This window comes from Tasmannia lanceolata, unplaced genomic scaffold, assembly GCF_043159265.1.
Source record: "Tasmannia lanceolata isolate RefF3 unplaced genomic scaffold, GAP_Taslan_0.1 ptg000026l, whole genome shotgun sequence".
NCBI lineage: Eukaryota > Viridiplantae > Streptophyta > Magnoliopsida > Canellales > Winteraceae > Tasmannia > Tasmannia lanceolata.
In genome coordinates this window covers 7,600,830-7,618,572 of record NW_027518703.1, presented here as the reverse complement: position 1 = coordinate 7,618,572, position 17,743 = coordinate 7,600,830, and the positions used below count along the sequence as shown (strand labels likewise).

At 39.5% G+C, this 17,743-nt stretch overlaps 2 protein-coding genes across 3 annotated transcripts; both read left to right on the top strand.

Moving 5' to 3' along the window:
• Positions 1–3,281: 3,281 nt before the first annotated feature.
• On the top strand, positions 3,282–7,186 carry LOC143858802 (protein SODIUM POTASSIUM ROOT DEFECTIVE 2-like). Of its 2 annotated transcripts, XR_013239049.1 has the most exons (4): positions 3,282–3,694; positions 4,078–4,153; positions 6,741–6,938; positions 7,051–7,186. XR_013239049.1 is itself a non-coding variant. In XM_077369524.1 (3 exons), exons 1-3 carry the CDS (start codon positions 3,494–3,496, stop codon positions 6,866–6,868), a joined length of 405 nt encoding a protein of 134 aa, XP_077225639.1. In that variant the 5' UTR covers positions 3,282–3,493; the 3' UTR covers positions 6,869–7,186. The 2 variants fall into 2 exon arrangements, 1 of the variants encoding a protein (XP_077225639.1); XM_077369524.1 differs by having other exon boundaries at positions 6,741–7,186.
• A 1,758-nt stretch (positions 7,187–8,944) lies between these two features.
• On the top strand, positions 8,945–14,534 carry LOC143858643 (DUF538 family protein (Protein of unknown function, DUF538)). Its single transcript, XM_077369339.1, has 2 exons — positions 8,945–9,504; positions 14,294–14,534. Exon 1 carries the CDS (start codon positions 9,030–9,032, stop codon positions 9,489–9,491), a length of 462 nt encoding a protein of 153 aa, XP_077225454.1. The 5' UTR covers positions 8,945–9,029; the 3' UTR covers positions 9,492–9,504; positions 14,294–14,534.
• Positions 14,535–17,743: the final 3,209 nt, after the last annotated feature.

Sequence of the window (17,743 nt, the reverse complement as noted above, 5' to 3'; positions counted from 1 at the left end):
TCGCTCGGGCCCTTGTACCTTTTTATTATGGTATGGTACTGTCACATCCGAACATAGGGCTACTTTATTTGTTTGCCATATCTTCCCTAGGTGTTTATGGAATTATTACAGCAGGTCGGTCTAGTAATTAGGGGGGCGGCCGTTCGGTCGCCTATGATACTAGGACGAATGGGTCAACAAACGGAGAACATAAATACTTCCAAGTTAGAAACAATGTCAACCAACAGAAGATAAAACCAACTGAGGATGAGTTATCCATGACAATAGTTCAGGGCAAGAGCTTATTCCAGATAAAACCTAACCCGAAATCCCTTTAAAAAATTCTCATTTGTTTGAAGATTTGGTTAATGCTTCTCCCACACCATAAATAACTTTCCCATAGAAGACTTTTGTGGATTGGATTTCTCTTGGGACTTCAGCCTTCAGCAACCAAACATGTCACCTTCAATCTCCAAGAGCCCAAATAGATGGCACCTCTCCTTCTTTCTTTTTTAAGGCCCACACCACTCAACTTTGTCCTCATGAAACCCTAAGTGCCACCGACACCCTTGTTGTCAGCAGGCATTGCATGACCCTCCTTGACAACCATCATCACATGCACCAACCTGTATAAAAAAGAACTCTCCAACTTTAAGTATTTATGCACTCAATAATTCAAAAACATCATAGAGAGCATGCCTTTAATAATTTCACACTCTCTGTCTCTGTTGGTGTATTTAAAAAAGCCTAGGCAACGACAAGATTCAAGTCCTTCGAGTCTCATTTTCTTTGAATAGTTTGTTTACTTTTGAGGACTGTCCATCCACCATTTCCCCCTCTTAGTCTATTGCCTTCAAAAATCTGTTTTCTTAACACCTAGATCTTCCGGAGTGAGTGGGAGTGGCTAAAATTTTAAGTGAAAGAAAAATGATATCAAGAGACATGCTTGTGTGAGGGTTATACTAAGCAGCCCTCCTATGTCTGTCTGGTATTTGAACAAAAGGACCCTTATTTTTGGGGAAATGATATTATTTGCCCCTTTTCTTCCCCGGAACACACCCTTATACTGTGAATAGAGTAGTCATAAATACACTAGAGGGGGTGGCTCGAAGAAAAGGGGGTGGATAAATGACTTAAGTTTATAGGGTAGCCCTGTATGGAGCCCACATAATTCATTTGTTGGTCCTGCCAAATTCTGTTTTTTTGTTGAATGGCCCCAATAATCTTATTCGTAGGATGATCCTAGTGTAAAATGAACTGCATGGTATAGAAACCTCCACAGATCGGAGGTTAGGATCATCCTACGGAGAAGATTTACAGGGCACGGCCTATCGATGGAGGGGGCCAATGTACTTTTTGGCTGCACACGCATAGCCCCATATAAAAACGCTACTTTGTTAGAAGAAAATATTCATTAATGGATATTGTTTGACGAGATTTTATATGGTGCAAGGGCTTACAACAATACGGTAGGGGTACCGCCCTTAATATTTGATCCAACAGCAGCTCACTTTTTGAGGAGCTGCTGTTGGATCAGATATCAAGATGGTACTTCCACCGTACAAAGACCTTATTGTTGTAAGCCCTTACACCGTATAATTTCTCATTGGTTGACTGTTACGAAGATCCTTGACACAGTTGTGTCTTTCTCCTAACTGCCCGCGCAAAGGAAATTGATGTACATATCAGAATGATCATAGGTGTATCAGAGTCATGGCATGACTCTGCGATGATGGTTAGAATAAGGGAGGCATAGCTTCACGTCATCAATAAGTCATGATCTAACGGTGCAGATCATTCCGCTACGCGTGGAGGATAATAAAACACTTGAATATTACAATTTAAAAGTTATGATGCCAATCCAGTGTTTTTAAAGCAAATGTGGGATTTGGAAATTGTGGGACCAAGGCACTGTGCAGAGGCGCTTTAAATCTTAAAAAAAAAATGATGCCAAGTCTAGTAAAATATGCTTGAATATATAGTGTAAGCCATCACAACATATAGCATGGGAATTTCTAGCATCTTATATAGTTTTAAGACCTCTTTGGATGTCACCAAAATTGATCTTTATTTGTTAGTAATATTATTTTAATTTAAGGGGAGTGATAAATCGACTCCCAAATATGATAAATCGACTCCCCATGTGTCTTTCTCTCTCCTCTTAGTTAGAGAGAGAAAGAGGAGAGAGTTAGACACATGGGGAGTCGATTTATCATTTTGGGGGGTCGATTTATCACTGCCCTAATTTAATCTTATATCAAATGGGACATTAAAGCCTGACTGGAAACCATTAACTATTATCTTATTTCAATTAAGACATTAAGGCCTCATTAGAAACCATTAACTATGTAAGATTTACAACTATTATAACCAGTATTTGCATAACACCTGTCAGTTTGTAAATAAAATTTGGCATAGTGCAAAAAGGAGGCTAACTACTAATTATTAAATGTAAGGGTGTTTTGGAATTATATAAAAAAGAGGGGCTTAGTTATAATTTTCTAAGTTTAAGAGAATGTTATAATATAGAAGGTTGGACTTTGTTAGAAAAAGCCCTTTCTTTAATTGTTAAAGTATAAAAGATTAAATAACGCCATCTCCAATAGTTTAAGCTTTTGGAGTAAATGGCAGTTTCACATGGTATCAAAGCAAATGCTTGGGTTCAAACCTCCTTGATAGCAAAAATCCACATGCAATGGCCAAACCCAAAAGAGGGGCCACATGTGCCACGTGTAGGCCAACGCAAAGAAAGAGGGAGCCACATGTGAGGGGGAGTGTTAAAGTATAAAAGATTAAATAACGTCTTCTCCAACAGCTAAGCTTTTGGAGTAATTGGTAGTTTCACATTAATATTGCACATTCCAGCCAAACATTCACATTCACATGATATCATAAACAAGATGCTTATCCAAAAGCCACCTATAAATGCCCATATGCTGTAGTCTAGATATCACATTTCATCAAGCCCGAGAGGCTCCTCCATTGCTTCATGTGGTTTCAATATGTTTTTTCCCCTTCTTCTTTGACTGCATGGGGTTATGCAAGACTTCAAGTGGAGGCTGGTTCTTTCTTGGGTTTTGAAGTTCCTTTATCTTTTCTAGGCTCACATGAGTTAGATGCCCCAATTGGTTTTTGACACATGAAACTACCCTTGATAATCCCTTTTTGGAGTTTGTCAGTGCTTCTTCCATTGGCTGTACACATGGGAAAGTGGGTCTTGATTCTTTTCTTGAATTATGCAACTTTCAACAATTGTTTTTAAGTCATATTTCTCCTCAAAGGTCATAACAAATTGGGTCTGACACAGTGACACTCTTAACCCAATGCTATGTCCACTTTTCCTCCTATAAATTCCTGATTATTTTGGCGCAGATGAGGGAATTTTCTTAGTGGGATTTCTTGCTAAGCTTACTTTCTGTTTTTTAGCAGGTTGGTTTAATGGGCAGGTAGTTTCTGGTGTTAGGGTCAGGGTTTGTATAAGTTTTTTTCTCTTTGTATTCTAGAAACTGGCCACATGGGGAAACTGGGTCTTTGCAGGGTGTTGGATTGCTTTTGTCTTTCTGCTCGTTCAAACTCATGTTTCTGCATGAACTCATTAGATACCCAAGATGATATTGAGAGAAAGGCTCTGGTTGGAAGTGAAGCAGGTCAGATGGTGAGAATTGGGGATGTTGTTGGTGGAAAGCAGACACTGGCTTTTCAGTTAAAGCCTAAGGTGATATAACTCTACTATATATATAATTTCCTCAATTTTCTTTTTAGTTTAGCCTGTCTGATGAAACTCAACTCAACAAAGCCTTTGTCACAAACTAGTTGGGGTCGGCGCCTGTCTGGCGAAACTGTCTAAGAAAAAAATGAGAAAAAAACAACCCAAGGCTAGTGAAATTAAGGAACATCAAACTATACATACTAGTTTTGGGTTTTAACTCCTTGGGATATCATATCAGTTTCAGCCCTAATGGTAATAAAATGCTTGCCATGTTCAGAAGTTGATAGAGATGGTTAGCTTTCATTTTCCTCTTTCTGTAAATTTCTTTTCTGTTCTTCGTTTTCATTATGGGATTTTGAATCTTTTAATTTCTAATGTGGGTTGTGTAGATGGTGGTCTTAAGGGTATCCATCCACTGCAGTGCTTGTGCAAAAAAAGTGGAGAAACACATCTCAAAGATGGAAGGTATGAAATTGGCCATTCTCCTTTCATAATATTTCCTTATGACACCCCTAATTCAAGGTTGATCACCAAATGATTCTTGGGTTTTAAAAAGAGGTTGTTATAAGGAAGTCATGATGAACTTTTTATATTGTAACAACATCCTATTAAACCTAAAAATCGTAAATAAGCTCCTACTTTTTTGATAATTTAAAAAATGCCCTCATCTAAGAAAGAGATGAAATCTCTAATCTACACAGATATTTGGGTTTCAAAATAAAAAAGGCTCGTGGAGGTTATTATGGTTATGTTGCAAAAATGGGTCATTTTGCACGTGAAAAGTGAGGACCCTTATGAACTATAAGGGCATTTTTAAGATTATGTAAGATGTGACCATAGTTACCTTTAATAATAAAAAAAGAAAGAAAAAAGAAACAAGTTTTGTAGGTTGTCAATTTAAAACTTTTACATGAAAATATCTTGTTTTTTTAGGAAAATATTTTACGTTAACTCACTATATTTTGTAAATGGCAAAGTCTTAAATATTTTGTATTTTTGCATTTGAGCTTTTTTTACAACATTTTTTCTGAACTACTACTCAACTCAACTAAGCCTTTGTCCTGGACGAGTTGGGGTCGGCTAATGAATGCTTTAGAAAATTTTGGTGAAAAGATCTGCCCAAGTTTTTCTAAACTATTAAAGTAAAAAAATTTCCAATCCCGTTTTTCTTTCCGAATCACCTTTTGCCAACTATGGATGTGACCACAGCATAGAAGGATAGTGTGGACTTTCTCATAAAGGAACCCTTTTGAAATTGGCCCAACATACCCATGTGCACTTGAGACTTTCAGAGGATATTTCATCACTTTTCAATATTGATCAGGTAAGCATTTTTGTAGCTCTTCACAAACTTCCACTGTGTTACTATGGTGACCTATTCGCTAAATGTCGACATTTCATAAAATTAGGGCATGATTGGCAACCATGAAAAAAAATGAGGAATGATAGAATGAAGTGTGCCCTTGCAAAAATCTGCTCCAAGGTCTCCCCTATTGGTTGATTTTTGCAAAGTAAGCGAGGAAAAAGTGGAAATGCGCCTAAGAAGGTGGAAAATGTGTTGACTATGAGCGCTTCAACTTGGCCACTGAAGAAGGCGAAAGCTGGGCCAACTTACTGCTTACTGCCATGCCATGGTTGAAGCTTTAGGCTCCGTAGACGGAACTAAGTACTAGGTATTAGGTATTAGGGGGGGGGGGGGGGACACCACTCAGCTTCAAAACGGGAGCTGCACTTTGCAAAAATCAACCAATAGGGGAGACCTTGGAGGTGATTTTTGCAAGGGCGCCCTTCATTCTATCATTCTTCATATTTTTTTCATGGAATACTCATTTTCCTACTAAGCTCCACTCCTTTGGACGTACAGAAAAGAAGAGGAATGCTACAGTTTTGACCAATGAGGGCGCCCTTTCCCTGTTATTTTGCAAGGGCTCCTGTGAGTCTAGCATTCCTCCAGAAAAGAATTAACAGAGAATTTTTTTTCTTCTACGTTTTCATACCCCAGTTCATGCTCTCCTCACTCACCACACTCTCTCACCAGCCCTAGTACGTCTCTATCGCCTTGGGTAAACAAATGTTCCGAGAATTTTTCTTCATGGTTGCCAAACACGCCCTTAGTCTTTGTTAATAAAGCCAAAGATTTGTCTGATTTGTCACAATTTTCAAGTGTGAGGACCACCACTTGCTCACATTTGAATTGATGTGAGATCTAGACATGCACTTTGATCCTCTCTGGATACATCTGAAAATTATTTGCATACAATAATATTATAGGCACATGGTTTTGAACTTAAATATTTAATATAGTTTTATAAATGGGATAAAGCCTCTTTCTTTATATATACCACCAAAGTTGGCCCGTATCTGCAAGTAAGATTATTTTAATTTAATCTTGTATGCAAATGAGACGTTATTTGAAGACTGCTAATCAAAGTTATTTGCATATAATCTTGTATGTTTTAATTGCAAATAATATTATTTCAATTTAATCTTATTTGCAAATAATGGGACATTCACACCTCATTGGAACCCATTAACTATATCATTTCTAAAACCATTATAACCATTATTTGCAGATAATCATATTTAACTTCTAAGGCCCTGACCGATTGTGGAGTCCCCAACCGATTATTGGACCCAAAATTGCACTAAATTTGTGTCCAGTAATCGGTTGGGGACTCCACAATCGGTCGCCATAATCTAAAACAAACAGGCTCTAAGCCATTTGCATATACTATTATCTGTAAATAAATTTTATAGCCATCCAAAGAAGCCATGCTTAATGGCTTCCAAAGAGGCCTTAATGTCCCATTTGAATAGGGTTAACTTCAAATAATCTTATTTATAAATAAGGATCGATTTTGGTGGCATCCAAAGAGGCCCTTAATCATCGTTAAGTCAAGACGAAAAGTGGTGATTTTTCAAATCCAAATTTGCTGTGGACTCCCGCATGCATGCCGTTCCTTCTAAATGGATAATTAGATTAAATTTCTCTAAATCTCTTTCTCATACTTGAAATCATGTGTTAATCCCTCAATGTTTTGTGTGTGTTTAGGTGTGACCTCCTTTGAAGTGGACTTGGAGAGCAAGAAGGTGATTGTTATAGGAGATATTCTTCCTTTTGAAGTGTTGGAGAGTGTCTCCAAGGTCAAGACTGCAGAGCTTTGGGCCTCTCCTTGTTGATTGAGAAGCATGAGACCACCCACAAAGTTCCATCTTTAAGCTTTGCAAGCTCTCACCTTTTTTAGGGAAGGTAATGGGGTGGCATAAATAATCAAATCTCAAAGTAGCTTCAACACCATATTTTTTGTTCTCTCTTGGGGAGCTTGGATTGATGGTCTACTTCCATGTTTTGTATCTAACAGGTGACATAATCATTTGACACTCTTATTTGGTGGTTAAGCTAGGAATTCTAGCTTCCCTTTCTCTACATATTAGTGGGATAAGAAATGTACATATTGAAGGAACCCTATTAGAAATGGTCATTTATATCTTGAGATATATGTTTGGCACCGGTTCCTATGGTTATCTATTGTAAGAGAGGCAGGAGAGAAAGTGAGATTTGAGGGGGTGATGAGTGAGGAGAGCACGGGATGAAGTTGAAAACAGGGAAAATAAAATAACTAGTTTAAATAGGGAATTTTATTTCTCTGTTTTCTAACCCAATCACATGCTCTCTTCACTTCCAGCTCTCTCAAATCTCTCTCTTACCTGCCCTCTCTACACCTCTGTCACTTTGGCTAAACAAATATTCCTTGAATTTTATTTTGTGGTTGCCAAACATGCCCTTGAAGGATAACATAAATCGTATTTGGATAGGCACACTGAGAATTTAATAATCTTTGAGGGTTTTTCATAGAGGAAAACCCAAAGCATTCTATTGCACTAGATTTACGTTTAATTTTGAGCCCAATAATCAGTTTTGGAATCACAGTCCTTTCTCAAAACCCAAAGCAAATAGGGCCATATTTATAACTTATGGATTAGGGTTAGGTCTCCCAGTGCACTACATCTCATACTAAGTTTAGACCATAAGAGAGATTAATGTTAATTGCCTTCAAAACCATGTTTAGAAAACCACTAATCCTAATAAACTAAGAGGGACTATTGGGCCACCCTTATGAGACATTTCTAACAAATGAATGGTTTAGATCACCCGCTTATGTGGGTCCCAATGTATCTTTGTTGGTTACAAAACTACACATTCTTTGTACAGAATCTTTTAGCAAGTGGTGAGATTGATGGCCTCGCAATTCTTATCACCATCTAATCTTGATCAAATGCTGTCAAGAAACACCTAAATATTCTTTGTACAGACTACAGAACCTCTAACCCTAAATCATTCATCAACACTACCAAGGCTAAGGATTTGGTACTAAAGAAATGCTTGAAGGAGTTTCTTATTAATGTTTAATCGTGTTAAAGAGTAGTCCAATTGATACACTGGTGATGAGATAATTATGGCTCCGTTTAGTTGCCTTACCCTTGGCGTGTTTGGTTGCAATCGAAATAGTGTTTCTCTAGGAAAGGAAAGTAAAATGATGTTACTTTTTCTTCCATGGGGATTTGGTTGCATTGCACCCTTCATTCTACCTTTTGTCAACCAATGGCACTCTTCAATTCTGTATGCAAGGATTTTTCTAGATATAATAGCCGTTTTAGTTTCCTCCCATATCCAGAGAAAAGGGAAAACAAATTTGCCTTATTTTTACTTGGTAAATAAAGTCATTTTTATCTGCCATTTTCATTTTCCGGAAACAACCAAAGTGAGCTAGGACTTTGGGAAATTATCTAATACGAAGTAAGGGTGCAACTCGGGTCGGGTTGAATCGGTTGAGGCCAACTCTAGCCCAACCCAAGATAGCATTCCCTAAACCCTAACCCGACCCAACCCGAGCCGAACTCACATCTAAATCTCTATGGTCGGGTTGATTCAAGTTGGGTTCAGGTTCACCTATGGCCAAACTGAAAAATACAAGAAAAAAAACATAATCCTAAGAAAATCAGGATAAAATGAGAGGATGGAGGTTGGATTCGGGTTGGGTTCCCAAAATTAAATCTGGTTGGCTTTTCCCAACCCAACCCGAGGTAACGACGGCCCAACCGGAGCCAAAACCGGGTTGAACCAGTCCCGTTCGGGTTGAGCCCGACCCAAGACATGCTTTGGAGAGTGGTCCTGAAGATCACACATAACGTGTCCAGCTGTCATTATGAAGAAACGTGGCCTTATCTCAATCCAAAATCCTTTCCAAAAGTCAAACCCTAATCCAAACACTAGAAAATAAAGAAGAAAACTACTACATCATTCTTCAGGGTTCATAGATTTTTCCAGAAAGAAAGGAAAATGGCGAAACCCACTTTTCTACTCATCTCCCTTATCCTTCTCGTCCTGCAATCTTCTTCTTCTCTTTCAGTTTCCTCACAAAACCCTAACCCTAATTCAGCATACAACGAGCTGAAGAAGAACCGTTTTCCAATCGGTTTACTCCCTTCAAACGTGTTAGATTACACTCTCAACCAAACCTCTGGTGATTTCTCTGTAAATCTCGATGACCACTGCCAAATTACTCTCCCTCCCGATAATTACCTCGCTACGTATTCGCCTAGGGTTACAGGGAAGCTTCTAGAAGGCCGACTTGCAGAGCTTGATGGAATTAGGGTTTGGGCTTTTTTCAAGTGGTGGTCTATTACTGGAATCCGATCCAACGGTGAGGATCTCGTCTTCGAGGTTGGAATGGTGACTGCCAAATACCCTTCGAGGAATTTTAACGAGAGCCAATCTTGCGAGGGCCGATCGTCTTCGTGATTGCGTATCTGAGGTGCGTTTTTATTTTTAATGCTGAATTTTGAAGGTTTATATTTGATTAGGGTTTGTTTTGGATTTTGATTTGATGCTATGGTTCTAGTGCTTTTGATCTGAGGGAATTTGGTTTATTTTATGTTGTCGTTGTTTTGTGGGGTTCCTATTTTTTGTTTTTACTTTAAATAGTGTTGGATGCCATTTTTATATGTTGATTATGTTTCCTTTAGTTTATTTTATTTATTCGGTGTTCTAATTTTTTATGCTAATAACAGATTTGATTGATTTTGATGGGTGTAATGATTTATTAGGTTTTTGCTCATTCTCTCTTCATTTTGGATTTTGAGTCCAAATCACACATGCATATATATATATATATGAGGAAACTGTTGGTGCGCTTAAGCTCACCAAACTTATGGTGAGCTTAAGCGCCCAATCACATGGGGGCCCACTTTGTTAGGATGATCCAAAGCATTCATTTTAAAGTCCCTTACATAGATAGGGGGTGTACCAAAAATCAGCTCCATAGGATCATCCTAACCCCTCCATTTGTGGAGGACATAAATGGACAGACACAAATCTGCCCATTTTTTGTCCTCCACAAATGGAGGGGTTAGGATGATCCTATGGAGCTGATTTTTGGTACACCCCCTATCTGCAAATGAATGGTTTGGATCACCACATGTGATTGGGGAGCTTAAGCGCACCATAGGTTTGGTGCACTTAAGCTCACCAACAGTTTCCCTTAGCTACACATATGTGTAGCTACACTTTTCTCATATATATATATATATATATATATGAGGAAACTGTTGGTGCGCTTAAGCTCACCAAACTTATGGTGAGCTTAAGCGCCCAATCACATGGGGGCCCACTTTGTTCCCAATCACATGGGGGCCCACTTTGTTAGGATGATCCAAAGCATTCATTTTAAAGTCCCTTACATAGATAGGGGGTGTACCAAAAATCAGCTCCATAGGATCATCCTAACCCCTCCATTTGTGGAGGACAAAAATGGACAGACACAAATCTGCCCATTTTTTGTCCTCCACAAATGGAGGGGTTAGGATGATCCTATGGAGCTGATTTTTGGTACACCCCCTATCTATCATAAGACCTTGCAAATGAATGGTTTGGATCACCACATGTGATTGGGGAGCCATGTGATTGGGGAGCTTAAGCGCACCATAGGTTTGGTGCGCTTAAGCTCACCAACAGTTTCCTCTATATATATATATATATGAGGAAAGTGTTTCTAGTCCGGCCGACTAGAGATCATTCTCTAGTCCGCCACCCAAAAACACATGGGTCCCACATATTTGGGTGATCTAAAGCATTCATTTGATAGGCCTCATCATAAATAGGATGTCCACAAAAATTCAGCTTCATAGGATCTTCTTAACCCTTCGATTTGTGGAGTTAAAAAATGGACAGAGAGAGTAGAGAGAGAGAGAGAGAGAGAGAGTAGCGACCCAAATTAGCGCTTCAAATCGACTCACGACCCCAAATAGTAAACCAACTAAGATTACCCTCATCGTACCACGTATTGTGCTACAGTCGTACCTCATACCCATTCTCATAAAGCGTACCGAAACAAATTGCGTTCCAGTTAACATTGGTACAAACTCATGAGAACCCATCTAACCTCATCACAAGATTTTACACAATGCTAGGGAACCTTAATTTAGTAATATAGCCCATCTTAGGAAATGGTTATGGGGGTTTGGGGAGGAGAGACATGCTCTACGGAGGAAAGTTGTGGGGAATATGGGGAGGGATGGGGTGGTTGGGGGTAAGGAAGTTGTCTAAGAGGTCATGCTTGTGGAATTTGGTGGGTTCTTTTATCTGGGGTTAGGTTTAGAGTCGGCAATGGTAAGGAGATTGGGTATTGGAAGGATTCGTGGATTGTTGGTTGCCTTCTATGCAAAGCTTACTTGGTCCTTTATAGGACGGTAAGGAACAAAGAGTGTTTGATTTCATCTTGCTATGAGAGGTTGGGGGAGGGTAGTGTGGGTAATTTATTTTTATCGTAACTTAAAAGTAAGGAAATTAGGAGATTTATTAACATTGTTTTCTTGTTGGAAAGCTCTTTCCTCTCCGAGGTTGAGAAAGATCTAGGTTGTGGGCCTTCGATGCTATCGGCTCCTCAATGAGTTCCTTTTTTTTTTGGGAGGGGGGGCATCTTAGGGAATCCAAGAGACGACATTCAGAGAATCTCCCTCTACTATTAGGGAATCCAAGAGGCTAGTATCAATAACCCTCAGCCCTTGCAAAACTGCTCTATTATCTGCTTCATTGGAGTCCGTCGATCCCAAAGGGCCCGCGAATGCCATCAATGTCAGCCCCTGATTGTCTCTCAAGAGACCTCCTACTTCGGCCGCCCCATGATTATCCAAGCTTGATTCTTTGAAGTTCAACTTTAATTTACCTGGCTTTGGCGGGACCCATCTGCTATTAGGTACCTACACCTGCTCTGTACTGAAGCAAATACCTTTCCATCCTTACCAAGGTAATGGGCCAAAACAAATCAATAATCATGAAGGATTTTGACCCATGCAAGGTAAGGGCTATCACCTTAGTGTAGATATAATGAGATCTCTTTACCAAAACCTTGGAACACCCTGGCATTCCTTTCTTCCTAAAGAACCCATATAGTGGCCAGGCCCAGGAGTAATACTTTCCAAAGAATTTTCCTTCTTTTCCTCCACGGGACATAAAACCGGCTTCTCAACACATCTACCATGTTATCTGGAAATACCCATTCTATGCCGAATCTACTGAATATTGTGCCCCACACCTCCCTTGCCAATCTACAATGGAGAAGCATGTGATCTACTAATTTCCCCGCCTCTATGCATATCGCACAATGATCAATTATTGACATATGATGATTCCGCAGCTTGTCCCCAGTGAGGATTTTATTAAGGAACGCTGACCAACCAAAGGTGCGGACCCTTTTGGTGGTGGTGGTGGGGTGTGGGTGGGTGTTTTGGTGCGAGGGGATGCCCAAACCCTTTTATCTTCCCCTAATCTCTTAATATAACATGACTGAATTGTATCTAAAAGCATGGCAATCTGATCCATCTCCCTTTCGAAGAAATACCTTATGAATAGTAACTTCCATGATATTTTCTCCCCCTCCCATACAAAACAAGCCTTCACAAAGGCATCCTTCTATGAGGATGTTACATATAAGGATGGAAAAGTCACTTTTAGAGGGGAATCCTAGCACCAAACCTCATGCAAGAATTGGATTCTATCCCCCTTGTACACTCTAAACCTGATGCCCTCCAAATTTATTGTTCTACCTTAGGATTACCCTCCATACCGTAAGCACACTTGGCCTATAATAATCACCGAAGACCATTGGCTGGGCCCCGCCCCATATTTTCTAGTTATGACCTTTGCCCACAGGTGGTTCCCTTCTTCTCCAAAGCGCCACAACCATTTCCCAAGCAAAGCTTTATCTATTTCTTTCAAGCGCCTATTCAATCTTGGCTCTTCTTACGTGGCTAAAAACTTTTTGATGATAATTTGATTCTCCAGTGTTCATTGAGGAGGTTCGGCAAACACAATTTCGTGGGCAAATGGAATGATCTGTGGTCCGTGGAGGCTGACTCATCATATTGACTAGATCCGGGATCTTTGTAGGGAAATTCTGCACTCGTTCTTTAGTATTCCTTGAAGCGCCAATGATCCAGCTGCTCTTCCTGCTAAACCTGCCGTGCATGATGGGCAACCTCTGCATCCCTTGTACTACTCTTTCGTCTTTTATAAAAGCTATCTTTAAGGGGGAAAAAACCCACCCTCTGGAAGGAGAGGGTGGTACTTGAGTTCCACCACAAGCTTCCTAAAGTTGTAAATGTTTTAAAACCCGCCCTCACATGCATGCTAATGGTTCACTTCAGTAATAGTACAGTTATTGAAGTCGATTGTATGGCTATCTGACACCAACAAAGGGTTTTTTGATGGTCCAATGTTCTGGAAGTTGATGAGTATTTCTGAGCTCTGTAGATAGATTTTAGAGAGAATGAAGGAAAAACAAGGATTGAGCTCTGATACCTCGAAAAGAAAGTGAAAATTCAAAATAAGAGGGAATAATGTTTTCTTATAAGGATAGGATTAATGAGTCAAGTTGACTCATTATCCCATAAAATGCTTCATTATTTTCAAGAAATTACAAAAATGGCCTGTATTCTGAAAATAAAAATATAAAAACCTTACACAACTAGCTGTAACGATGAACAACTAAACACGAAGGAATGGACACATTGTGGAATATGGGGTGGTACACTTTCTTGCAATGTGTGCCCATTCATGAATTTTGTATCCAAATCATAGGTCTAAAATAGTAATGCACCAAGCTCTAACCCCTCAACACAACATTAAATAGTCCAAGTGATAGAAGTTTGAAAAGGATATTGCCAAGTCAACCTTAGTCCTGTTGAGAGGTATATGCTTCATACACATACTGCCTATAGGGTGTAAAGTGAACCCCTTTGAGGGCAACCCTCAAGGAAAGTCTATGCCACACGTTGAGACGCGTGTCAACTACAGTGTTGAAAATACCTCACAAAACCATCCTCTAATGATGAAAATGGTATTAATGCTACTCAATTTCTATGAAAAAAAAATTGTATTGATATTTTTTATGTTCATGTATTATAATTTCAATGCTGTAGTGAACTACTTGACAGTGCTAGATGAAAATAGAGTATCATCTGGATGTGTTGTCAGGGCTCAATTTGTGGTTTTTTGGTGAACTTTAAATTTCGATGAAGTAATTGTAGCTTGTCTGTTTCTTGCAGGATTTACATGATTTCCAAGGCTCTTTATGCTGGGATTCATGCCTCAAGGTACCGGACTTCAGCTCTCATAAATAAGCGTAAAATCTTTATGCTCTTATTTAAGTCTATTTGTGTTATTGTATATGCCACACACGTCTCTGTAAAAGACATCAGTTGTGTTTCTCTTGCTAAACCCAAAACCTGGTTATAACCAGTTCAAAACATGGCATCCACTGTCTTTAACCTAAGGTGTTATTCTCTCTTCTGGGTGCTATAATTCCTAGATATACACACGTATGAACGTGCTATCTTAATGCCTATTTGTGTGCGCAACGTAAACCAAGGCAAAGCGGCCAGCTGTAACTAGGAGTAATGAATACCACTCCAGAAAGGATAGGGAAGAACATCATACTCCCTCTAGGTTAGGGAAAAGAATAGTACCCAGAAACACCTTAGGCGGGTGGGAAACATGCGTCTCCGTAAATGCCGGAATGTGGAAAAAAATTGGGATACTTTTTCGGAATGCATGGGAAATGTATGGGAAACGCATGGAAAACATGGAATACTTATATGAAAACGTGCGAAATGCGTGAGTAACATCTAGGAAATGCAAGGAAAGCGCATGTGAAACGTGTGTGAAACTTATGAAAAATGTTTTGCAGAAATCACACACTAATGTGAGTCTAATTAGCCGCATAATCTTCTTCACTAGTTAGTCAAACTTACATTAAACCTTCTAAACCTATGATAATCCTATGTTTTTTTTTATATACGCTTCTCGGTTGCTTTCAATGAGGCTTGGTTGCTTTCAATGAGGCTTACTGCTTTATGTTGACTTCCGCCAACATGAAAAACGTTTTCTCCTTACTTGGAGCCTTTTGCTTTCCGGTCCTGCAATGGGCTATAGGGTGCATAGTGGTGCTTTATTGGAGCGATTGGAGCCTTTCATTTTTTCTGATTTGATCTGGACCGTTGGATCAAGATCGACTTGGATCGGTCAAGTGGGTAGACCGAATGGTTTGGTCGGGTTGGACCTGAGTTCGGGCCCAACGGTTGGCCCAGCAGGCCTAGGGGCTCAAATGGATAGTGCGTGAGCGGGTGCGATCCGAAGCATCGGATCGTAGTGTAACGGCTAGTGGAAGATGACCGTTGGATGGTGTCCCATCTACTCAATGGCCAAAGGCCCAAAGGGTGCGATCTGCACCATGGATGGACAATCTAGCGGTTCGGAGTTGAAAGAGATTTTACACAAGCCAACGGTCACTCCAGGATTGATCCGATCCATAGAGTCGCGATTAGACACGATCTAATGGTCAGAATTCAAACCCGCTGAAAGAATGTCCAGAAAGAGTGTTTTCCAACGGGAAAAGCCACCAGAAGCAGTAGAAAATACTCATTCTATAAAAACAATATTTTCTATAAAAACAGTAAAAAATACTCATTCTATACAGAATTCGGATTTCCAGCATAATTCTCTCTCTAAACCCCTACAAAGTTACTGTTTTTTAGAAATCCTTTCAAGTATTCCGTTTTCTGCAGAAACAGAACTCGTGGGTCTCAAATACTTGCAAAATTCAAAGGTGATTCAGGCTTGATTCCGTTCAGAACATCGTCAAGCAATTGGTTTGGAACCGGGCTTCATTGTATCTTGGAGGCGAGTTCGTGGTCCCCTTTGCACACTACTGTGGGGGCGAATATCGTCTTAAGGAGAGCGTTTACGCGCCTTGAAGCATCTTCTTATCTTCTTCTCAACCACTACACGGATAATTTCCAACAGTTATAACCAGTTAAAAACATGGCATCCACTGTCTTTAACCTAAGGTGTTATTCTTTCTTCTGGGTCCTATAATTCCTAGATATACACACGTATGAACGTGCTATCTTAATGCCTATTTGTGTGCGCAACGTAAACCAAGGCAAAGCGGTCAGCTGTAACTAGGAGCAGTGAATACCACTCCAGAAAGGATAGGGAAGAACATCATACTCCCTCTAGGTTAGGGAAAAGAATAGTAGCCGGAAACACCTTAGGCAGGTGGGAAACATGTGTCTCCGTAAATGCCAGAATGTGGAAAAAAATTGGGAAACTTTTTCGGAATGCATGGGAAATGTATGGGAAACGCGTGGAAAACATGGAATACTTATATGAAAACGTGTGAAATGCATGAGTAACATCTAGGAAATGCAAGGAAAGCACATGTGAAACATGTGTGAAACTTATGAAAAATGTTTTGCAGAAATCACAGAATAATGTGAGTCTAATTTGCCGCATAATCTTCTTCACTAGTTAGTCAAACTTACATTAAACCTTCTAAACCTATTATAATCCTATGTTTTTTTTATATACGCTTCTGGGTTGCTTTCAATGATCCACCAACATGAAAAGCGTTTTCTCCTTAATTGGAGCCTTTGTTACTAGGAGCCTTTTGCTTTCCCCATTTTCCTTTTGCTTTTAGACCTCTTGCTCTGCTTCTAGCATTCACTTTCCACTCTGGTAATTATAATCTAGATTAACTAAAAGCAGCGTCCAATATTTAGAGCCTGTTTGTTTTGTATTTTGAGAACTCGAAAACTGATTATTGGACTTAACCGTTCTCAAAATCCAAAACAAACAAGGCCTTAGTAGTGGACATGCCCTCTTAAAGTGTAAGTCCCAGACACTGATAATAAACCCAATTGGAATGATATTTGACTCTCCCATGTTTTGATAATAACATCCCATACTTTATTCTAAGCACGGTTTATATCGGCTGTTAGTAGCTTTTTTGTAATTGCCTTTTAAAGCATAAAATATAGAAAAGATCAGTTATTGAAAGGAGGGACTGTGGATACGAATGCCATTCTTCAATGGCATTACTTCTTAGATGTTGCCTATCTAAATTGAAGGCAACCAACAATAAACCTTGAAACTTTGCTTGATCATTGCTGTAATGTCTGGTGATAAAAAATACTGATACCATGTAGATTAATGGGATTGGAGGGTATATTTCATCATGGTCGACTCTTTCCTTGGCCTAGTTAGGATTGATGAAAAAAAATTTATTAGGAATTTTTTTCTTTCAAACAATTTAGAGAGAAATCATAAATTTTAGGGGGGATTTGCTAGCATCCATCGCGGAAGGCATTCTGAGGATGGTCTGTTGCATGTGAGAGCAGCCAAACAGACTCACTTTTCAACAGATTTTGTCTTCAAAAAAGGGAAAAGAGAACAGGGAGGTGATATATCTGCCCCTTTTGATTTCTTGGGGCGCCCAGCAGCAGCAGTGTACGTGGAAGTCAGCCACATTGAACCCTTCTGATGTGAAGTACATCAGCCCCTTTGCTGGGTGTCCCAAGTAATCAAAGGGCCGGATGTATCACTTCGCAAGAAAAATCTTGCAATCCAAATAAGGCCTTAACTAAAGTAATGCTTGTTCAAAAAGATTTTTCCAGATGTGGAAAAGATGGCCAACAATTTCATTCTCAAGATTGTGA